Source organism: Calonectris borealis, chromosome 3 (assembly GCF_964195595.1).
Source record: "Calonectris borealis chromosome 3, bCalBor7.hap1.2, whole genome shotgun sequence".
NCBI lineage: Eukaryota > Metazoa > Chordata > Aves > Procellariiformes > Procellariidae > Calonectris > Calonectris borealis.
The window spans coordinates 94,068,755-94,085,068 of record NC_134314.1 but is presented as its reverse complement, the minus strand read 5'-3'; the positions used below and the strand labels follow the sequence as shown (position 1 = coordinate 94,085,068).

Here is a 16,314-nt window from a genome sequence, read left to right as displayed (position 1 = left end):
GTAACGGACTCGAATAAAATACATCCTGAACCAGTATCGTGACTTCTGGCCATCACAGCATGATGTGAGGTCAAAGGGGGCTGCAGGAGATGCACTAGCAGAGTTGACCGGGAGGACATGTGCACAGGGTTTTTTTTTTCCCCTTCCACTCCTGCTACCTCCAGCTGCCACTGCGAACAAACAGTCTGCCCCTTGCCGTGGGCAAAAACCTCACCAGATGCGTTTGGGCAGTCCCCAAGGAGACAGCTGGTGCTGGTGCCATTCACCAGGGAGAAACCAAGAAGCAGATCAGAAGAGAGGAGAGCTGCTTGGCTGCGGGGTGTCTTGTGGCCGGGCAAAGCAGGCTGGAGGACAGAAATGCATCCTTCTGTGCCTGGGCACTACTCTGGCACTAGGCAATGCCTGGCAATAGTCCCTCTCCCAGGGACACCCAGCACAGCTTCACTGCCGGTGGCTGCACAGCTGTCAGCAATCCTTGTGCTCAGCGCTGTGGGGGCGAGGGTCCCCTTGGGTCCCCTTCTCTCAACTGCTCACCTTGAAGTGGAAGATGCCTAGATTGAGAGGGGCCACATCCATCTTCTCTGAGAGGAGCAAGACTCTGGTTCTTGCTGGAGCCTATTACCGAAAGAAACGAGGACAGCAGCAGAGAAGGAAAACATAAGAGCAGAGGTTCGGGTCAAAAGAGGGAGCTGCCCAGGCCAGCCATGGATGGGCAACTTTGTCTTTAACTTTTGCAGGTCCCTGCAGCACACAGGCTGCATACAGGCCACCAGTCTCTCTCCCTGGATGATCTTCAGCAGACGCAGTCTGCGGTGCTATGAAAAATCATTTGGGGATGGAGCAGAGGTTTGGAACTCTCCAACAAAGCCTGAGCTTCTGGTGCCACAGATCTAGAAATAACACCTAGTCGTGAGCTTAAGTCGTGGGCAGATAAAGGATTTTCCCTTCTCTTCCCTTCCCAGGATGACATGGTGCTGCCTTCATCCCCACATGGCTTGTCTCCCAGCAAGTCCTTACAAGCACCCTCAAAGAGACAAAGAAATCAGAGTGGGAGAAGCCAGGCAGAATAACATGTTTCTAGCCCACCATGCCCGGGACACTAAAAAAAGTTGTCACCCTAAACCATAGCCCTATCTCCAGAACAGGACCTAAATTTTTGCATCAGCAGCAGAAGATGCCCTGTGGGATATGTTCCCCCTACACAAGGCACTGCAGGACCTGGCTTCTGTCGTATTTATTTGTTATGATATGAAGTTCGACTACTGTTACACTGTCCTCAAACTCCAGGCAAAGGCGGCAGAGCTGATAATGCACAACACCACCACAGGCGCTGTCTGGGGGAAATCTGAGCCCTGACAGCTGGAGGGATACCGAGGGCAGCTGGGGTTTGCGGGTGGGATGATGCTCTAGTCACTGAGGCCAGGAAGCAGTGCCTTTCCCCATCATCCCCCTCAGATGTCAACAGTGGGGGTGGGAATGGGAATGGGAATGGGAATGGATCTGGTTGTTTTACCCTCCACATAGTCAGCTACTCCATGGCATTTGAGGAGCAACTGCCACTGCATACCCCACTGGAACACATGCTAATGTCTACAAGCATGGAAATAAATGCTAAGGTAGATAAAGAGCTAAGCCAGCCACTTTTGGGGTACCACTACTTTTTTCAGCATATGATTCAACACCTGATTGCATCCAGTTCAACAACTGACTGCAATACTCAGGCAATATCGTCTCTGGGATCCGATGACTCTGGGCAGGCATGGCTGGATCCCGTTGAACCACAAAGTCTTCAAAACATGACATTTGCATTATATTAGCTGTGAGGTGACCTAAAGACTTCCCTATTGCTGTTCACAGTTGTGGAGACAACTCGGGGGGTCTATTTCTGTGGATCCGTTTTTGCTATCTCCCTTGCTATTCAGGAATCAAACTGAATTCAGGAGTAAGTGCATGGAAATCAGTGCAAGGGAAAATACTTGTGGTTCTATATCACCCTCATTCCTGCTTTTCAAGATCTCAAAAGCCCTGAAGATGTGCTGCCAGGAATAACATGGTCAGTGTGGGGCCAGTGTTTGTGAAGGGCTTTACAAGGCTTCTGACACCCCCGCTGTGTTAAACACCAGCTTGACTCACAGGCAGCGTCACTGTCTTCTGGAGAGTTGAGTGACAGAATCAGGCCACACCTAGAAAAGAAGTACATTGCTGCCAAAGTCTAACTCCCCATCTTTGAAACTCACAAAGGAGGCCTGAAAATTCTGATCCTTTTTTTTAATCTCCACGTCTTTGCATTTATTGTTTTGTTGCTGAGCCTTTCAGCTAACCTTGGATCACGTTTGTAACATCTTCGGATCACGTTTGTAACATCTTCTTCACAACCAGGAGGTGTATTTTATGTGCAAGTCAGTGCAGCTTCCCAAAAATGCCAGCTATCATGGGACTTGCAGGACTATCATGAGAGCTGGCACCAGTATGGTATATGCTCCCACAGGGCACAGGCTGGCTACGCTCGGCATGTACCCGCTACTGAGCGCATCAGCACTTTGAAGGAGCAAAAGAAAGCCACGTTTCAGTCTGAAAATCTACTGGCGAATACCAAAATGCTTAGATCTGAGAAATGGGAAGGAGAAGATACACGTTTTCATCCCTTTGTTTACCGTCTCTATTCCACAGCACTATGTGTGCAGTCGCTGCCATGCCGAGAATTCAGGTGTTTCCCCTGCTCTACAAGAGGGTGCTCACTAGCAGAATGAAAAAAGAGCAGACCAAGGAGGAGAGAGGTGTGCACGCAGCAGATGGACCGAGATCTTGCAGTTGGTGGAGTTCTCAGATTTGCTGTCCTCCCCCTCAGACCTGTTGCGATCTGTCATTCGGGAGTAATGGCCCCAAAATGTGAGGCCTTGAAGCAAGCCGGTTTCAGGCACCACCAGCGAATCTTTAGCAAGGAAGTTGTTGCGAATACTGATGAGCCTTAAAATACAAATGTGCAACAAAACGAGTATCTTGAGCCCAGCAAAGCATTCACCGTTTGAATACTGGTGAATACTAATCACTCACGGAGCACTGCTTGCCCCATTCTTTCCATGCTGCCGAGACGCCACAGCAGCTGCCACTCCGCTGCAGGAGTGTATAGGACCTCGGCAAATGTCCCCACCAGCACCCCTGGAGCAGCTCCCTGGGCCAGTGCGGTGTGTGAGGGACCTCGTGGTGAGCTCACACACTTCTGCCGCGCTGGAAAAGGGGGCTTCCACCAAGGCCCAGCGTCGCGGGCCTCCAGCACGGGGTTTCAGCAGCTTCGGTGGGGCGGGGTGACACGGGAGCACGATCCCAAATCCCATCCCTCTGCCTTCCTGCTGTTTCTTGGCACCCCGCGCGGTCCCTGGCAGCAGGCAGGGCGTGTGACAGCCGGCGCGGAGCGCAGCACCCCGCGCGGGTTCTACTCAGGTGTCCCGGCTCGGCAAGGACCCACCCGCGACGCCCCCACGCGACGTGGGACCAGCTCCCCCACGAGCCCACGCCCTTCCGCTCGGGCTGCCACGCGTGCCCGGCCCGGGAGGGGCTCACCGCACCCCCTTTTTGCCCCCGCAGAAACCCCTGTACCGCCCAGGGCCCCTGCCCCGCCCGCCCCGGCAACGGCCGCGTCCCCAGCGACCGGCGGCGGCGGCGGCGGCGGCGGCGGCGGGTGAGGGGGCGGCCGGGCCGGGGGGAGGCGTCCGGGCTGTTCGTACCCCCTTCCCCGCAGCCGTGGGCAGGGACAGCCGGCAGAGCCGGCAGACGAAACCCCCAGGGCCGAGGGGCGAGGAGGGACCCCGCGTGTTTAACGTCCAGGCTGCGTCCGCGGCATTGCCGGGGGCTGCCGCCATCCCGCGCCCGGGGACCTCGGTGGACACCTCCCCCCCTCCCCGGCAGTTTGCAGGTCTTCTTCTTAATCAAGCGGCTAATGAGTTTTCTTCCCTCTCGGGGATTCTGCAGAGGGGCTTCGCTGGGAGGAGGACGCGTAGGGTCACACCACCGGCATTTTGGGGAGCTGGGCTGATGGGGCTGGCGGGACCTGGGGCGTTTAGCAGCAGCCAGGTGTTCTCCTTGCCTCCTGGGGGCAAGAGACCCCCTCCAAGTCTCCGGGGGCTGACAGGACAGAGCCAGCTGCGCGGTGTGGCCAGGGCTGCAGTGGGCCACGCTCAGGTCCTAAAGTGCTTTCGTGTTTCTGACATCCCTTTGGGGCAGTGGCCCTTACCTGGGCACGCTGACAGATATCCAGGACCACGGTGTTGGCCCTTCGCACCGCCTGGGTTACGGTGATGACATTAACCATATTCCCAAACGGCCAGCTGGCCTCGTTCTGCCCAATCTCCTCTTACAGACAAATTCCATTATATCTGAAGATAAATAGATTCCTCATTCGGCACGCTTTTTTCTTAACTTACTTACAGCCCGTTGCAGAGACTCAGCCCCTTGATGAGCCTGCAATATGCTATCCTAATGCACACTTAGCATCAGCCTTTTGAAGTGCAAGGGAGCGTGGCAAGTCCCTGCAGGTGGCAGGGGTATCAGCAGTGTTAGCCAGCTCCCGGGATCGCTTGCCGATGTCCCCACTAGCCTGCCTGGAGTAGAGGTGACAGCACAAAGGCCAGGACACCTGCAGAACAGCTGGCATATTCAGGGTGCTGCTGCAGTGACGTGAGAGCTTCCTCAATTTCTGGGTAGACTGAGCTTCAGTGCGAATGCGATCTCAGCTGGGGCATAACCACCGTCAGAAAGAATTTCTCCTGCACTTACAAACTCCCCAGTAAACACAGTGTTTACGGTTGCTCCATTTCTTGGATCAGCGTACTGCTGGTAGGAGGCATCAGCCAAAGGTCACCAGTTTCCATGCAACTCTTCTTTTTTGGTCTCTCTGGGCTTTGGTGTGAATCAAAAAGAGCAGAAATCTTCTATTTCCAGATAAAACAGGTTCAACTGAAGAAGGTTTGCTACACATGCCTAGGTAGCAGCGTAAGTTGGCTGTGTGAGTGGATTTCTAAAAGATCGGCTTCTTCCTGGGAAGGGAAGTGTGATTTCTTTTTTTTCAGAAGTTTTAGTATCATTTACCTTTCAGCCTAATCTGGGTGTTAAGTGACATAAACTGGGAATTGACTACGTGACCCCATTTGTTGTATATCATTTAATAAAGCCTTTTTAGCGTAGGTGACTGATGTGTATGTAGAGTGAGTGGGAAGGAGCATGCATTAACCGTGTTGACTTGGCTTATTGATAGTGAATTACAGCGCTTCTCCGGTGTTTAAATACATGCTTAGCAAACCCAGCTATGGGAACTGGCTTGGCGCGTTAACCTCTGGCTGGGTGAGACTTCTGCAGCCCAGGCAGAGGGGACGCAGCGGTGAAAGAGGTCCTTCCCTGGCGGTAAGCACAGCCGGTGGGGTGTGCTTGCCGTGCCGGGGGTGGTGGGAATGGATGCAGTGCGAGCAGTGACTCAGCGTCAGACTCAGCCCCCCCCTGGCAGCGCAGGCGTGGGGTTGATTCAGACACCTTGCGGGCTGGCTGTCGCACGCCGGCAGCCTCGCTCGTGCTGGCTTCACACCGAATGCTGAGTGGGGATGGTGGAGTCAGCTGAGCTGGCTTGTTGTGGAGCTCAGGTCGAGGGAAAGCTCCTCAGCAGCCCGGACACAGACACCCCGAGCTGTCTGCCTCTCTTTTGGGGGGCCACCATACGTTGGGGCTGGTCCAGAACTGGGTAGCGCACAGCAGCTGACCTCCTGCTGCAGGCGAGCTTTGCTCAGCGACCTTCTTCCAATGTATGGAGGGGCTGCACTGTTTCTAGAGCCGGGTTTCGGCTCTGCCGGAAGGCAACTGTGTCTCCCGCTTGGTCTCCAGGAGCCCCTTTGGCAGTCCTGCATGCACCATGGGTTACGTACCCTCTAAAAATCAATCTGCCATTGGTAAACTGGCAATCAGATCATCTGCTGGAACGCAGCCATGAAATAATCCTAGGCCAGCGATGCTGCATTGGCTTTCCCCAACAGCTGACCTTTAACAATTGCTTCCAAAAGGTCAGGAAAGCCATCAGAAGCTCCAATTAGCTGTGACTGGCCTGGGGGACAGAGTGACACAGATGCTTTTTGAATAGGATGACGGACTGAGCAAGGAGAAAACATTTTTCTCAGTCACTTCTCCTCTATTAATGCCACCTCACTGCCATCCAGCTGCGCTTTGCCCTTCTGCTGAAGTCCATCAAGCACCAAGAGCTGGGTTTCAGCTGGGTCAGTGTGCTGTGGAGAACCAGGCCTCTTCTCTCCCCCCTCAATGGTGGACCGCCATCACAGCACCTTCCTTTGGGCACAGGGGTCTTCGCAGAGAAAGGACTCCCAGTCCCCACATTCCTTCTCCTTCCACACCCACCCTTCTTCAGAGCAGGCTCCCTTTTTCTACAGCCTTTGCCTTTGTCACCCGTACACCAGTGCCTCCCAGGAAATACAGCTTCCCTGCCCTCGGCGCCCTTCGTCCTCCTGCTTTCTGCTGGCGGATGCCCTGCCGCTGCCATCTCCACCCTCTCCTGACTATCATTCTGAAACTGTTACTCTCTTCTCGGACCTGCTTCAAGGGCATTTGAAGAAGCCTTTGCTGACATATTTGCTGCAGTACAGCATGAATCATATTGCTCCTCTCCTCTGGTTCTCAGCATTTCACAGATCTCCTCTCTTCCCCCTTTTGCTGGTTCATTTGCAGGCCCTTCCTCAGATGTCTTTTGGAAGGGGAAGGAGCAGGGGGAGGAACACTAGCAAAGCCAGCTACAAAGCTTTCAGGGAGAGAGGGGCCTGTGCTGACTGAGGCAGCACAAACTGGGAGGGCAGAGGAGCAGGGAGCAGCCTGGTGCAGGGGAAGGACGTCAGACCTTTCATCTGGGGCTCACGCCCTTCACAAAGGAGGAGCTGTTTGGGATCAAAGCAGTGTTCAGCTGAGGGATCTTGTGGCACAAGATACTACATGGCAGTTATCTTCTGTGGAGGATGTTACCATAGGATCCTTTTGACTATACTGTGGTGCAAGGCTACCTTTGCACGGAGGCATCCTCTTGGTCTTGCAGGAACCTGACCTCACCTCTGACATGGCCATCCATCCATCTGCCTCATGCTTCTTTTAGGTGTCCTCCAGTCTCTAACCGCTCAGCCTTATGGTGCAGCCCTGTTATGTCCAGTTAGCCCCAGTAAGGATCATCATCTATGCCCTGGGAGATGCTCACCAAGCCTGGGTGCTCTTTTTGAACCCAGAACTCAAGGGACAGACTCCTTCCTAGTGTCTTCTCTGCCTCTTTCAGACTGGTGGGGCTGGAAAGGGAACCATTAGGACTTCCAGGCAATAACCATATACATGGGATCCTGATGGCTGAGAGCGCTGGTCCTGAGTTTGGGATAGGAAACCAGCAAATGGGAAACTGTGGTCTGGGAAAGCTCCGCAGAGCTAATAGGACTGGGCATCCAGCCTTCTGCTCCAGGCTGGTTCTTTTAGCTCATATCTGCTTAGGCTCAGTGTGGTCTGAAGAGGTCTGACCCATCTCATCAGTTAATGGATGTTTGGAAGGAGTTCAGCTGGAGAGTAATTGGGAAAAGCAGAAAAAAACCCGAATACACTTACAGTGTATTCATCTGTAAAGCCTCTGTCTTTAAAGACTCATAAGAACAGGCATACTGGATCAAACCAGGGATGGTCTGGCCCAGTATCCCATCTCTGACAGTGGCTAGAAGCACGTGCCTGGAGAAGAATAGAAAAACAATGCAAATATGTCTGTTTCTTTCCTCCAGCACTCTCCCTGCCTCCAGCTGTGTTCAACTCATACTGAGCCAGATGTGGTTTCTGTGCATTGAATCATTCTCAAGGGGTTTCTCTTCCATAGACTTGTCCTGGAACCTGCACAGACTCTCAACATCCACAACATCCTGTGGCAAGGAATTCCGCAGGTCAACTGCAGACCGTGTGAAGAACCATCGTTTTCCTTTGCTTTAAACCCAGCTCCTGCCAGCTTCACCTATTTCTTTTACTGGAAAAGACAGTAAACAATCAATTCCTGTCCATCCTTTTCAACAGCACGCTGAATTAACACCACGTTATTATCTGCTTATTACACATGGTACTTAGAGACCTCTTTGTACAGGGCACTGTATAAAGATAAGGCTGAAGAATAGTTGTTTTGCTGCAGTGCTTCCAGTCCGAGCAGAGGAGGCAGGCAAAGGGCAGGGGCCAAGTGCGTTACAGGAGAGCAGTGTGAGCAGACCATTCTTATCGCTGGCCTTTCTAAAGTTGCCTTTTTCTTTTGCAGGCAGCCCAGCTGGAAAATGTGGTGGTGACTCTCAAACAATTTTCCTCTTGCTTCTCCTGAAGGAGAAGTGGGTCCTGAGCAGGATGCAGCAGCCAGCGGCTGGTGACAGGAGCACAGCCATTCCCGCGCTGTATCCATCCCAGGCCAGCCTCGCTGCTGACTTGTACTATACACACCGCGTCATTGAGGATCCCGAGTGGTCCCTCGCCACTGTCCCCCACCTCACTGAGCTCTGCCTCCAGCACATCGTTCACAATTTCGAAAGTAAGCGGGAACGCGTTTCCCCTGGGACACACGGAGAGAGAGTGTCAGTCCCAGGCAGCAGAGGGTCAACAAGGCAGGCAGATGCATCTGAAAGGCAGAGTGTGGTACCCAGCCCTGCCAAAGGAACAGATGGGGAGAAATATCCCCTCAGGCAGCTCGTTAAACAAACTGTTTAGTTGCTAAGTATGTACTTGTACACTCCAGGGATGGCTGTAGTCCTCTGGGCTGCTATCCAGGATGTGACTCTGCCCTAACCTTGTCCTATCATTTATTCTTCCTTCCCTGCTCTGCTGGACTCACTTACCTCAACCGTGGCCAGGGCTGTGAAGTCACTGTTTCCTTCTCTTGATTCATGCATGCATTTTGGTAGCATTCAAGGATGGAGCCCTGTTGTGCTGAGCACTGTACAAGAGATGGGGAATTGCTCCCTGCTCGGAGGAGCTGCCATCTCAGATACGTATTGTACTCACGGTCTCAGGGCTTCTCCATGGCTTTTGGTGGTGATGTGACAACTTATATCCTCAGGCAGGAAATGTGCTTTTGAAGCAGGTGGATTGATGAAGCATAGCAAAACAGAAAAAGCATGTCTCACCTGGGAACTGACTGGCAGTGGGAAAGAAAGAGCCTACCTGTCTTTTTGGCCGAGTCAGTGGAGTAGCAGCAAAGACCAAAGATAGGTCAAAGGCTATGTCCATGTTGGGACTGTAAGTCAGTATAGAAGAGCTCAGTGCTGCTTTACGCCAGGAGCTGATGGTACTTGGGGATCTGAGCTGGGAGACCCTTACAGTCCTATCAGCCTGGTCAGTCAGTCCGATGCCAAATGGATTGGACTTACATTACGTGCACATAAAAGCAGTGTGCTCGGTGTCTTGGGGACCCTCATACCCTCACCTGAGCTGTGCAGCTGCATCTTGCTCACCGGTGCTGCCTGAGTGAGCCCGAGTGAAGCTAGCCCAGTTCTGCCCATACGTGTCCCACCTCTGCTCGTGTTGTCGGACTTCGCAGAGAGGTCACCGCAGTGCCAGCTGTTGGACACTGGAGAAGAGACTCCAGGAAGAGGCTGTGGTAAAACTCTGGGTGTCCTTAGGAAGGAAATGACACAGAAACAGAGGAAATATAAAGCAAACCCCGCTTTGTGTCTCAAAATCTGATTTCCCATGCGCAGATAGGCCCCTCCCTTGATGATTTCTGTTACTCAACACTACCGTGTACGTAGTACATGTACTACCAAGCGTTTATGGTGTGAGTGCACACGGCTTTTCTCTCATATTTCTTACCACAAAGAACTTCCACCAGGCAGAAGCCAGCTGAGACTTAGAACGAGCATCGGGAAAGAGACTGAGGGGAGAAAGCTCCTGGAAAAAGAGAACGTTTATTGAAACAAGGTGGATCTAAAAGCTAAGAGTGGGTCTAAGTGGAAAGGAACAGGAATCAGTTTGGGGTAAGACAGACACATGAGTAAAGATAAAAAGGCACATGGACTTGCATGAAGAGCACACAGACAGTTGTTCTCAAATATCGTCCTTCAATATGCTTAGAAACCAAAGGGAGAAAGTTCAGCAAATGACAAGCCAAGCTCTCCCATCGCTGTAAGGCTGAATTAGCTCTCTTGGGAGCAGAAGTCCTGCTCTGAATATAAACTACATTCAGCCTAAATTTAAACTGGGAGCTAAGTTTCTGATGCAATTCCCAAATATTATGGGAGTAAACCCAATTACACTGATGTTTTACTGTAAAAGTTAGAAATCCTACACAGAAATGCAGCAGAGGGATCCTACACATTTTTTTGCTAGCTTGGCTCCCTGCACCAGCCGCTGGCAACTGAGACAAGAGCGAGTATCAGCAGTGAGGAGGGCATGGGCACACAGCTGGGGGCCCGAGCAGAACCGTAGTGCCAGCCATGGTTCCTACAGCGCAGACCAATCTCTCCTTCTCTTCCTCCCCTCCAGAGAACCCTATTTTGGACCGTCTTCTGCCTGAGCACCAAAGGAAGGTGCTGGACAGGCTCTCCACTGGCCTTCCGCTCGCTGTGACTGCCAACCTAATAAGCGATGAGGACTACTGGAAGAGGTGCTGCACTGAGCGCTGGCAAGTGTGTGACATCTCCAACTATGGAGACAGCTGGAAACGGATGTTCTTCGAACGTCACCTGGAGAACATCCTGAAATGTTTTATCCCTAACACCACAGACCCCAAGCAGGTCCTAGAGCTCATCCCGCTCTGCAAAGACTATGTGTGGAAACTGGAGGTTGATCAGTTCCTACCACCAGTGAAGGTGGATCAAAAGGAGGAGAAGGATGACCTCTCTGATACAGGGAGTGATTTTGGGCTCGGCGAGGTCTCCACGCATCACTACAACCTGGGAGTCCTCATTACTGCTCTCCCTCACCTGGAGGAGCTTCATCTCACTTACGGCGTGAAGGACTGTGGCATGAACTTCGAGTGGAACCTCTTTAACTTCACCCACCAGGACTGCTGCAACCTGGCTGTCGCTGTGAAGACGTGTCACAACTTGAAAGTAACGTATCCCAAACTGAACATTTCTTCCTCACCTAGATCTTCAAATTGCCCAGGGAACAGAAACCCAGGGACCCGTTTTGTTTTGCACCTTCCCTTTGAAAGCTGCAGTCTGGCAGAGTGCAGAGATATTAACTCGCTGGCCTAGCTCTGAGTATCTTGTTCTGCATATGTCCTTGTTAGCACAGGTTGTCAGAGGTCAGTGAGAAAAATACTTGCTCCCACAAAACATGTTCCCGGTAGCCCAAGAGAAAGCAACACTCCTGTTTTAACTCCTCACATAGTTCTGGGAGGGAGAAGAGGAGAAGCCCAGAGAGAATTTTTCATAAGGAGTTTTTGGTGGTTGTACTCAGAAAATACATATCAACATGCCCCAGGGCAGCAGAGATCCTCAAGAAGAACATGGGAAAATATTCACATTTGCCTTAGAGTGATGAGGCTTTTTCTTTCTGGGCTGAATCTCAGTTCTGTGGCAACTGCAGTGCAGATGCTCAGCCCCTCCAAAACGTCAGTGGGCATTGCTATCCAGAGCGCAGCCAGAGGGAGCTGGCTGAACGCTCTCCCCACAGACTGGTGTGCTTTGGGAAACATTTGTCCGCTTGGCTTCCAGAAGAGAAATTACCTCTCCTGTGGCTATTGAGGCGCCCTGGCCACGTAGGACATTGCCCTTCACAAAGAGCACTGTGGGTTAGCAGCAGTGCACGTGGTTGTTCAGTGTTCGACTGTGATCTGGGGTGAGTTCTGCTGTTACTCTCTGCAGACGTTTCGGCAGCTTTATCTCATTTTAATTTAGCCCCCTGTGTCAGAGATCCCGCGAAGCCAGAGGAGAGGAACAGGCGTTTCCAGGAGATGAACCATTTCTCCCTAGAATAGGCATGGGACATCAGTGGCACACCCTGCCTGCTGGAAGTATCTGCCCACTATAAAAGCAACTACTTGAGCCTACTGGCTAAAGGTGTCTGAAGTGAAGGGAGATGAATCCTATCTGGTGGCCATGGGCTTAACTCCCTTGAGGTCTTGTACAAAGCTCAATCCAAAGCACTGGCTGTTTCAGTGTCCCTGTCCTTTATCCCCACAGGTTTTCAAGCTGACGCGAAGCAAAGTGGACGATGACAAGACCAGGCTGCTGGTCCGTAACTTGCTGGATCACCCCTCCTTGGTGGAGTTGAACTTGTCCCACAATCTCATCAGGGACAAGGGGGCACAAGCTGTTGGCAAGTTGATCAACCACAGCAGATTAGAAACCCTCGATCTGTGTAACAACCAGATCCGTCACCTGGGGGCTCAGGCTCTTGCTCAAGCCCTGGCTGAGAACTCCACCCTGACCTCCCTGAATCTGCGCCTCAACTGCTTGGAGGACAAAGGCGGGGAGGCGATCGGCCATGCCCTGCTGACCAACACCACCCTGAAGTCCATCCATCTGGGAAGTAATAACCTGTCAGAGCCAACCGCTGTGCTTTTCTCCCAGGTCCTGGCTCAGAACACCACCCTGATGAGTATCAACTTCTCATGCAACCACCTGGGGCTGGTAAGAGAAACCCCTTCTCCCTGCAGTTTGTGAGCCTGCGTGGTGGCCTTGCAAAGCAGAGGCTGAGCCTGCCCTGCCTCAAGGCTGCAGAGGCAAATGCATCCCTCACTTTGCAATTTTGCTGCGATAACAATCAGTTGCGAGCAGGGAAGAGACTCTAGCAGACGGCAGGAAGGAGAAGGACATCTTCTGTGCACGCACATGCATTTATCTCGCTCGTTCCATCTAGCTCTGTTCACAGGGCTGAATCTGGCTTGTAGGCTTCGGGCTTTTGGGCAGAGAGGGATTTTCCCCCCAGGAAACTGAAAACCAGGGAGTATGTCTGGGAAAAATCGCAGCCGCTTCACACACGTGGGAGTAGATAATAATGATAGGCGGCATGAGACGAGGGCCTTATGCATATCATCTGTGCTTTGCCATCTGTCACTCAGCAGCACACAGATAGTGTCACCCTTCCCAGAATCTCTCCTGGCCGTCACGCACTCAGAGGAGACTGTTAGAAAATTGGCCCGGTTGTTGAGCTGCTTTAACTCACCCTGCAGCTCTGGAGCGGTGCAGTAGGTCAAAAGTGTCACGTCTGGGTGCTTCTAAGTGGCTCCTAAACCACAGGCTTACATTTTCTAGACAGAGGAGCATCCACAGATCTCAGTACATCCCTAAGAGCTGCAGTATGCAAGATGCTCACAAACCAGACCGCTTCTCTTCTGCTGTTTAAAAAGAGCTTTAGAAATCTGAAACTAGACAGCCAAATGCAATCATGCTGGCTTTTAAACTTTCTGCGCTGCCTCAATTTTTTTCACTGTCACAATAAAGAGATAGCAAGACCAGCTGTCCCTGCTGGCAGGAATATTGGCATCAATGTGTTTGACAACGGTTTTAAAAAGATTTGATGGCAGAAAACCTTTTGTGAGTTCTGAGTTTTATGATTCTGGACGTGGAAAACCATTTGAGTTTAATGATACAAGGGGGCAAAGGTTGGAAAGGATGGAAGAATTTTTGCTCAGTAAATAATAATCTCTATGCTTAGCATTTTCTTTCTGATGAGCTCTCCTGTGACCCATTTGTGAAGCCCCACAGCAGCCCAACAAGTGGGCTGGTGGTATTATCTTTGGGGAAATGGGGGTCTTTGCTAGAAATGCATCAAATTCTGACCTCCATACCCCGTTAAAAAGAGACTCCCTCCCAGTCCTTTTTGCTCTGTCCTTTTTGGCAAAAGGTCTGAGAGGCAGGGTGCTGGGATGAGGAGACCGCCGGGATGGAGGAGATGAGGGCAGGAGGTGTATTTGGTACCTGAAAGAGAACAGCTATGGGGGAAAAAAAGTCGAATTTTCACATGCCTAAAGACAGTGCTTCAGGTAAGGGAGGCAAAGGCCCCAAAGTGAGTTGCCTCCCTACAGCTATCTACATCACGTTTTCTGTCCCATACAGTTGCGTGAGATGTTCCCCCCAGGAAAGCCAACCCAGCCTGGGAAATGGCATCCAGGCAGGAGACTGCCAGCACAGGGGTTCTTGTCACTGCCGAGATGAGGCGCAGCACACTAATCACACCGCCCTTTGTCCCCAGCCAGCACTGAGCTGGGGACCGGGAGACAGAGGAGAGCAGAGATTCCTCTCAGGTTGTCATCGCCAGCCGTGCTATTAACCAGCCTGAGCTTGAGGACTCCTGACATGGAGTCATTAGCATGTGTCATATCAGTGAGTGCTGCATAAGGTTACGCTCCTTCCCCGTGTGCTTCTCCTGAGAGCAACATTTCAGGCTTGGGTGAAGGTCTTCGTCCCTTTTGGCACCATCTCATGGGCTCCCCATCACCGGCAGCAGAAGCTGCCGTGGGGAGGAGGGAAAGGGAGAATACACTTCACTTTTGGATCTCCTCCTTTAACCCCAACTTGTCACGCATTTGCAGGATGGTGGGAAGCAGCTGCTTGAAGGGCTGAAGGATAACAAGGCTTTGACTGAGTTTGACCTCCGCCTGGCAGAGGTGGGCCAGGAGACCGAGTACCTCATTCACCAAATTGTGTGGGCCAACCGGGAAGCGGCGAGGCTGGGGGCTCTGCAGCACCCCCCCACCAAACCCCTCTGAAGAAAACGCTCCAGAGAACAAAGAGCTTTGCAGGTCTTGGAGATACTTTACTTCAGAGGCTTGTTTTTATTCGTATTTCTGAGAAAAACTCAACTTGTGGCCGCCACCGCAGCCTTTCCCAGATCCCCATCACCCAACCTGTGACTTAATATGAGACAGACATTAGACCTCATGGGACTGTAGTGGCATCACAGTAGCAATCTGCCTCTTGAGCCCTCTCTCCCACTGCACCCGAGACTAAATCCCACCTCCTGTGGTGTTTCTTACGTGCTCGGGCAGCAAGCTTCAGGCAACTGGATGTTGTTCCACCTGTAAAGCAGCTAAGGTGAAGTCTCCACCATCTAAATGATCTAGTCCAGACCTCACCTTCAGGGCAGGCAGCTATTTTAGGCTTTTTGCTGAGGAGGACGTGAGATGCATAGAGGATAGAGGGAATGTTGTTTCTAGTTCCTTGACAGCTTTTTCTGGCTATTGCTCTGCTCAAGGATTTATTCGTTTTTATAGCAAAATCTGTCTGGAGTCTCAGATATGGGTGGTGAAGAGTAAAAAAAAAATTTCACTAAATTATAGGTCTCTCCACCATGGTTTCCTGCTTTGGGTTGCTATGCCTTTGATCAGCTAGCCTGCTTTGCAAACAGGTGAATTCTTTACAACCAGATGCTTACCTTAACTAGTAGTGTTCTTCCGTGCAAACCTGTCAAAAAAATCTGTGTTTTGCATAACTCAAGCTAGAGGGGTCCGTGCAGGACTGCTGGCCCACACAGCCCACAGGGTTGAAAACGGAGCAGCTTCCTTGGGCTTGGAGGAAAACGGAGCAGTTTCCTTCTGCGCCATGGACTGTGGCCACCTGAGGAGAGGGCACGTACCTGATTGCCTCGGTGCTTCCACCGCCCCACTCAGGAGAGGTCAGCAGGGAATTAAGCAAGCGGGCTGACCTCCCTCCCCTCCTGCCCCCTGGGCAATGCAAGGGCTTCAGGCGTCCCCCAGCCCTGCCCGGCACCAGCGCTCACAGACCCACCACTGGCAGCCACCTCAGTGAATCATCTGAAACTTTTATTACACCGATTTGGTTTACAATCTTTGTACTTTGATATTTCCAACAAAAAAGGCAACATTGTGATATACTGTTTGTACATATATAGAGAGACAGACAGAGCTAGATCATATTGACAGAGTTGAAAAGTAAAAACTGTTTCCCAGTGCTCACAAAAGAATTTGTTCGCCACGTACCCGCTTCTGCCTTGCTCTGCCTGATGGGTACAGATGCCTGCGGAGCCGCCAGCCGACAGGACCTTTACCTGCCCTGTGTCACCCCCTTTTAGAGCAGAAAGGACGGAGCGCGAGGCTGTCCCCGGCAGCAGTGGCCGTGTGAAGGGTGCTGACAGGGCTCAGCCCCAAGCCCTCTCAGGTTATGTAGCGCCCTTCCCAACTATTTATGGATGCTCCAGGGGCTATGTCCGCAACAAAACTTAACCAGTGGCAGCAGCTGTGAAACCTCCCCACCCGGGCATCTCCCACTACTTGCTTCCCATCCTCGAGACCGAGGTATTGAATAGATTTATTTCTTTTAATTTGCATTTACAAAATATTTCCACTGAATGACACACCTGAATGAG

At 51.9% G+C, this 16,314-nt stretch overlaps 1 protein-coding gene across 1 annotated transcript; it reads left to right on the top strand.

Annotated features, from left to right (window-relative positions):
• Positions 1-8,376: 8,376 nt before the first annotated feature.
• Positions 8,377-14,772, top strand: DRC5 (dynein regulatory complex subunit 5). Its single transcript, XM_075146775.1, has 4 exons — positions 8,377-8,572; positions 10,522-11,090; positions 12,168-12,617; positions 14,522-14,772. Exons 1-4 carry the CDS (start codon positions 8,392-8,394, stop codon positions 14,696-14,698), a joined length of 1,377 nt encoding a protein of 458 aa, XP_075002876.1. The 5' UTR covers positions 8,377-8,391; the 3' UTR covers positions 14,699-14,772.
• The last annotated feature ends 1,542 nt before the right edge of the window (positions 14,773-16,314 follow it).